Source organism: Cyprinodon tularosa, unplaced genomic scaffold, assembly GCF_016077235.1.
Source record: "Cyprinodon tularosa strain WSP-4 unplaced genomic scaffold, ASM1607723v1 ctg23, whole genome shotgun sequence".
Taxonomy (NCBI): Eukaryota; Metazoa; Chordata; class Actinopteri; order Cyprinodontiformes; family Cyprinodontidae; genus Cyprinodon; species Cyprinodon tularosa.
Window position 1 is genome coordinate 1 of NW_024038861.1, and position 7,607 is coordinate 7,607.

A 7,607-nucleotide genomic window follows, 5' to 3' on the forward strand; every position below is an offset into this window, starting at 1 on the left:
TGCAGTAGCTTCACAGCTGTAAAAGGAAAGTATGAATTCAACAGTGCACAAAAAACCTCTGGAGCATGGATTAAAAGTGATAAGGAAATCTTTAACATCAATCATGGAGTTAATAGCGATCAGATAAAAATAACTGGAGACCTGAGTAGGAAAAACTGCACCACTTTGTTCTCTGATATAAAGACAAGTCAAGCAGGTGAATACTACTTCAGAATAGAGAATGGAAACTACAAGTCAACAGCTTGTTCTAAAGCTCTTCATATAAAAGTCCAAGGTAAGAATTTTACTTTACACAACTCTACCAAATAAGAAAAATACATCAGTTTCAACTCATTTTATAGTAACATTTTCTCGACAAAAAAAATTCAAATGATAAATAGCAAGAATGTTTAACTATGAAGAAATAAGCTCTTGTTGTTCACTTTACATGTTTATGATGATCTTTGATATTTATGTCATATTTTCCTTTACTTAGAAATCCCATAGCTAAATAAAAAAAATAAGAACACCAACATTCCTCTTTGTATAAGATATATAAGATATGGAACATTTCATTGTTTTATATATGTATATGAATCATTACTCATCTTTTTTCTGGGTTCAGAGCAATTTGAATTTATTTTTTAATCATGTTAAATCACCCTATTGTACTGTAATTGTTTGGGCTGGGATAAATATTTAGTTGGATTTTATAGCTGCCCTCAATAAACACAGACCTTAGTTTCTATCTGCTTCATAGATGACTGTTTAACAACCGAATAATAAATTTTTTGTATATATTTGAGTTTGCAGTTTGCACATAAACTGCTAAAAATGAACTGTCTTGGTGTCCTCTTTATAATGATAATTACAAATATTATTTTGTTATTTTGTTTTATGGTTTAAAACATTGGTGAAAAAGGTACTCAGAAACCCTACTTAAGTACAAGTACAAATAAACAAATAAATACTCTAGTAACAATAACACACTGACATTGTACTAAGATAAAAGTAACAAAGTATTTGCTTTTAAAAATACTTGAAGTATTAAAAGTACTTACTAAATTAACTGCAAATATGTTTCACAAAGATGATTAAGTGTAACTACTATATGTACATTTTCATGAATACGTCAATAATGTTATTTTAATGAACAATGAATGCTGAGAATAATGCATGTTTTGTTTTTTCCTTCTGTCAAAATTCTCACTTGGGACTAATAATTTTGGATTGATCTGCTAAGTGAAATATCAAGTGCAAGAAAGATGATAAATTGCACCTTTTAAAGTGAAGTTAGATTAGCAGATTTCTACAGAAACTGATCTTTCCAATTGTAGTTTTTAACTCCAGTTTAATCATGAACTTCATGATTTAAAAATACTGTACAACTCTGAGAACGTCTTGCATCATTCAAAAATGTAAAAAATTGAAGGACACGAAACCTCAAGGGCAGAGTTCTCCTTCTCTGGTTTTAGGTTCCTTCCTTTCTGTGGCAATAGCAGTGAGAGCAACATATTGCTGAAGATGAGTGATGTGCTTTGAAAAAGATTTAGTGCGTTTTAATCAGAATTAAACAAATTGGACAAGACTATACAGAATCAAATGAAAAATTCACATATGGTAATTAACTAATCTATCAGTTTCTTTCTTTGCTAAGAATATCTGACTCAACACATGATCAATATGATTTCATTGGCCAGATGAATGTGCATCTGCTTAGTCTGACTTTATTTGCTGTGTATAGCAAGCAATCAAAGAAGCTGATCAGGACTATTATCTAGCGTAACATCATGGATTCATAGTGCAAACTGGCAAAGGAGAAACGTTAAAAAAAAGTTATTATGATGTATGGATTAAATGCATATTCAGGATTATATACGATATTGCTTTATATCTTTTTTTATATTCCAGGGCAGTACATATCACAGCTTTGCAGATGTGTGATTTATTTGAAATAAGGGACCCTGAAAGAGTTGCTTCCTCCATTAGTCCAGGCAGGTGTTGCTGGAGGCAGGTGTTGCTGGAGGCATCTGTGCAGCGCCCCCACTAAAAAATAGCATGGTGCTTCTCCAGTAACAAAGGGAAAACAATGCTAGATTTGTTGTGTGTTCCTTTTTTTTTAAAGAAGCTAAAGAGGTCTGTCTGTGGTTTGATATAGTGACTTCGCTCAGTGTTCACCAACACTGATAAGCATCAAAGCAAACATAGATGAAGAACCCGACCGTTATGCATGTTAATCATGTTCACTTCTCGGTATTAGCAGTTTTGTAAAAGATAGCTAAGCTTTCAGTTATGTCTTTAACATGCAAAAACATAGCATTTAGCAATTTACCAAAATGTTTTTTTTTTATTTGAGTTTTTGAAAGCTAGAAAATTGTGCCCTCAGGGGACACAAAGTGGCACTGGTATCTCCAGGAGTCATTTTTTGAGCTGTACTGGATGCTCGTTGCCATGGAATGGGGCTCAGTAATGATCATATGGCAGTTCTTGGGGGGAGGCGGGTCCAATATTACTTGTCCGCCTTGCAGTTGTTGAGATGACCAATCCCATCTAGCATTTGATTACTTTCAAACTCTCCAACAAAACTAAACAAATAAATGTAAAACACAATGTAACACAAAGCATTAGAATGTGGAATGGAATTAAAATAATGTAAATTGTAGTGGGTGGAAAAGTATAAAGTATCATGGTTAAATCTACTTAAGTACAGTAACAAAGTACTTGTACTTCGTTACATCACTGGTTTAAAATGTCTGTCTGATCTAAACTTCCAGATTCCCCTTGGAGTCCCAGCATTAATATCCCTGTTGGTGATCTGAAGGAGCATCAGTCTGTCACTATAAGCTGCTCAGCTTTGACTCCCTGTCCACACTCACCTCCTGAACTCACCTGGAATCTCCCACAAGACTCTGAGAGACAAACAGAGAAAAACCCAGATAGAACCTTTACAACTAAAATCCAGGAGACCATCACTCTGTCAGACACACATGATGGATACAACATCAGCTGTTCTGCCAGATATCCTGTGAATGGAGGAAGCAAGACAGCAGAGACAGAAGTGACTCTCAGTGTTTCATGATAGTGATCCTGTCAGCACGTCATGGTTCAGCTGTTTCTGATCAATAAAGTTAATGTGTGTCCCATTTTCCTCAGATGCTCCTAAAGACACCTCAGCATCCATCAGTCCATCAGGTTTGGTGTCAGCAGGTAGCTGGGTGGAGCTGAGCTGCTGCAGCAGAGCCAAGCCTCCTGCCAGCTTCACCTGGTTCAGGAACAGCAAACATGGAGCCGTTAATGTATCTGTGGGGCAGGTTTACAGATTAAATGTTACTGAGGAAGGAGAGTATTACTGTGAGGCTACAAATGATCTGGGGACTCAGAGATCGTCAGTCATCCTTCTCAGTTTTGGAGGTAACAAATTCTTAGTTCTAAGAACACAAAACATGTTTTCTTAAACAAACATAAACGAAAGTAGGATGACATACTGCTTTGTAAACATAAATTTAATTTAAATGAATTGTAAAAACATTAATTACGTTCACAATTAATGACAGTTATATTGCCTTTTGTAAACTATAATAGTTAAAGGTTAAATAGTTAAATGAGCTCACTATAAAGTCTACTATATAGCCCCCACTCTAGTGATTGAGGGGGTTAGAGTGGACTTTCGGACACAACCTTAGTCTACCAGAAAACTCCTGGATTAGGTTTTCTGATTGCTGCAAAAGTTCAGAACTCCAGTGTCAAACTTTGTGATGTCCCAATTCTGGGATACCAGGATGCTCCGACACTCTGATACGTGGCTTCTGATGTCTGGATGCGCCACAGGCAGGCTTAGACTGGTAATCTGTGATACCAGGCATTTGCCCCGTGGGCTGGTCCTACTTTCAGCGTGCGAGGGGCGGCCCTCCTTAAATCATACTGGCCCCAACACTAACGCTCCTAAATGATGCATGCAATATATATGTGTATATATATATATATATATATATATATATATATATATATATATATATATATATATATATATTCTAACTGTAAAATACGAGAAACAAACTAAATTATAATAAAACTAAAATGCTTTCTTTAAACCAAACTGCGATGTTTCTCTTATATTTGGTGAATTTATGTTCAACTAATTTGCAAAAATATTTTGCGTTGCATACTACTATTGGTTTTGCATCTAAAGGCTAACGTTTTGCGTCTTACATGCATTGTTGCCAGGTTAGATGTTTCCCAATCTGGCAGTTTAGGATGGCCGTCTATGGGTAAAAAAATCTTTTCTTTAGGTTTATGGCCTAATAGAGAGTTTGGTTCAAATTGGGCGAGATTTCGTACATCCAGGGGGTTTATGATCATTCTTTTGGCTGGAAAACGTGAGTCAGTGACTTCTGGCAACCCTACTGATGTGGTGGGTGTGGACGTTATGCAGCAGCAGTCACTGTCGTGTCCGTATTAATGATAAGGGGGCCGGTCTAGATGGAAAATTGTCAGGGCCGAAAATCGTTCAGAGTGAAATGAACCCTTTTATCAGCCTAGTTCATAAATGTCAAAATCAAGGCAATAATCCAACAAACTGTTATTCATTGACCATGAATAGGCAATTTGAGCTGTTAAATACAACTAACATCTTTATAGCTTATTATAGCTTATTATCATATAACTGTTAACACCATGATCCACAGTTCCCACATTGCTTATTGGGTTATGCCTTGAACAAATACATGTTTTTATATTTTATCATCATTCCGAGCTTTAATATGAGCATAATTAATTAAAATCAGAAACAAAATAGGGATGCAACAGTTTTTGTGACTGATGTAGCCTGTTCCCTAATAGAACAGCATGGTTTTGTTGACATGACTCAATGGTTTGCAAGGTTGCCTGGTTGCCTGTTTCACATACTGGCTAATTGGGGACGTCTGATTCATTTCTGCTTATCCAGGCTTATGAATTATTCCATCATAATAAAAAGCTTTGGTATTTTTTCATTTTAGTCAAACTCAATGTTTCATGTTAAACATATGTTTTTATCAAGGGTCTGGATTTAGTCTCTGCATTACAATGAAGATCCTGGTATTGGTAATGCTCTGCTGTGCAAACATCATCCTTGAGTGGTGAGGCAATCATTTTATATGTTGATACTTTCCATATCCACTTCTGTTACAATGTGCTGTTAAATATTTAGTAACCTTTATCTCCTCTCTTTCATTTTAGCTGGGTATGGTTCTCAATTAAATTGTCAAAGGTAAGCAAAAATAATTAACCCTGAAATTATCCATACAAATGCTAGATTAAATTACTTGATGTACTTGATTTTGGAAATGTTTTGAATGTTGTGAACAGCTTCAGGTCCTGTTTAGAATGCTATGGGTGAAGTGGAATTAGAACATGTATTATGATGATGCTTGTTTCTCAAATTAACAGTATATGTTTAGAAAATAACTTAGTAGATTTTACACTCACGTTTTATGTCACCCTCCTGTCTGTATTAGAAATGCTGGTTTGTACTGGTCTGACATGATATTCAAATTTTTAACTACCCAAAAAAAATTAAAGGAACACTTTGTAATCAGAGTATAGCATCAAGTTAATAACATTTCTGGGATATTGATTTGGTCAGGTAAGTAGCAGAGGGGGTTGTTCATCAGTTTTAGCTGCTTTGGCATTAATTAAATTAACAACAGGTGCACTAGAGGGGCAACAACAAGATGACCATCAAAACAGGAATGGTTTTACAGGTGCAGGCAACTGACATTTTTACCCCCTCCTCATCTTTTCTGACTCTTTTTCACCAGTTTTGCATTTGGCTAGGGTCACTGTCACTACTGTTAGCATGAGGCACTACCTGGACCCTACAGAGGTTGCACAGGCAGTCCAACTTCTCCGGGATGGCACATCAATACGTCCCATTGCCAGAAGGTTTGCTTTGTCTCCTAGCACAATCTCAAGAGCATGGAGGAGATTCCAGGACACAGGCAGTTACTCCAGAAGAGCTGAACAGGGCTGTAGAACGTCTACAACCAGTCCGTGGCCCGGTGGTTGGGGACCCCTGCTCTAGAGGGCCCTGTGCTCACTGCCCGGCACCTTGGAGCTTGATTGGCATTTGCCACAGAACACCAGAATTGGCAAGTCCGCCACTGGTGCCCTGTGCTTTCCACAGAAGAACACTATGCTGCCTGTAACATCGTCCAGCATGACCGGTTTTGTGTTGGGTCAGTGATGGTCTGGGAAGGCATATCCATGGAGGGAGGCCCAGACCTATACATGCTAGACAACGGCACCCTGACTGCCATTAGGTATCGGTATGAAATCCTTGCACCCATTGTCAGACCCTATGCTGGTGCGGTGGGTCCTGGGTTCCTCCTGGTGTACGACAATGCCCGGCCTCATGTGGTGAAAGTATGCAGGAGTTCCTGGAGGACGAAGGAATTGATACCATTGATTGGCCGCCACACTCGCCTGACCTAAATTCAATGGAACACCTCTTGGGACATTATGTTTCAATCCATCCGACACCGTCACGTTGCACCTCAGACTGTCCAGGAGCTCAGTGATGCCCTGGTCCAGATCTGGGAGGAAATACCCCGAGACGCCATCCGTTGTCTCATTAGGAGCATCCCCTGACATTGTCAGGCATGCATACAGGCACGGGTGTGCATGCCTTACCGAATACCATTTTGAGTTGCTGCAATGATATTTCAGCAAAATGGACCAGCCTGACAATTTTTTCACTGTTATTTTTGGGATGTCTTTGAATTCGGCATTCTGTAAGTTGATAATTTTCATTTCCATCAAATGATGTGGCATTCTTTTGTTCCTAACACATCACCCAATCCATATCAGTATAAATAAACAACATGATTTTTTGCCCCATTCAGATCTGATGTGTTCCTTTAATTTTTTTGAGCAGTGTGTATATATATATATATATATATATATATATATATATATATATATATATATATATATATATATATATATATATATATATTGATATATACATAAGTTATGTAGAGCAGTAAAACCTTTCTATTTTTGCTCATGTAAGCAGAACCCAGAAGATGTTAACACAGAGTGATGGAGGTTCAGTCACCATGAGCCACGGAGAGAAGATTGCAAGATACCCCGGAAAGGATTTCTTTTTTCTCTTTTCTTTTCGATTTTCTTTTTGATTTCCCACTATAAAGTTATAATTTTCTTTAGGTATTTGTAGTCTTGAATTTTACTTAGTCATCAATGCATGTAAATATTCCAAGTAAATATTGTTTAAAAGAATTACTAAAAAACATTGTATAAACAGTTGATTTTATTTTATTATTATTATTATTATATTAGCAGCTGTCAGTTAATCCAGAAGAAGTTATCAAACTAATTAGCTGTTTTCTTCCTGTGAGCTAACTTTGAGAATCCATTGAGCACCAAAATGGTGCATCATCATTGGACATAACTACAGTCCCATGTATTCTACAGAACTAGGTGTTTAAATAGACTTTTAAGACATTTGTACCTGACCTTCATATGCAGTATTTCATTTAAGAGGGAAACAGATCTGGCTGTTCACGAAAAGCAGACCTTTTTATCAGGATTGCATGCAGAGAATTTCACTAGCTTGCCGTTTTTGTTCA

At 37.0% G+C, this 7,607-nt stretch overlaps 1 protein-coding gene and 1 long non-coding RNA gene across 2 annotated transcripts; both read left to right on the forward strand.

The window, feature by feature from the left end:
- Positions 1-12: 12 nt before the first annotated feature.
- On the forward strand, positions 13-3,789 carry LOC119784609 (sialic acid-binding Ig-like lectin 7; the record flags this gene model as incomplete). The annotated part of the gene is given in 4 exon segments (XM_038286747.1): positions 13-274; positions 2,754-3,068; positions 3,133-3,390; positions 3,758-3,789. Coding segments are annotated over 4 exon segments (867 nt in total), but the record flags the coding sequence as incomplete, so codon positions are not given.
- A 1,228-nt stretch (positions 3,790-5,017) lies between these two features.
- On the forward strand, positions 5,018-7,303 carry LOC119784599. The gene is made up of 3 exons (XR_005280947.1): positions 5,018-5,096; positions 5,197-5,227; positions 7,034-7,303. It is a non-coding gene; the product is annotated as an uncharacterized LOC119784599 (long non-coding RNA).
- The last annotated feature ends 304 nt before the right edge of the window (positions 7,304-7,607 follow it).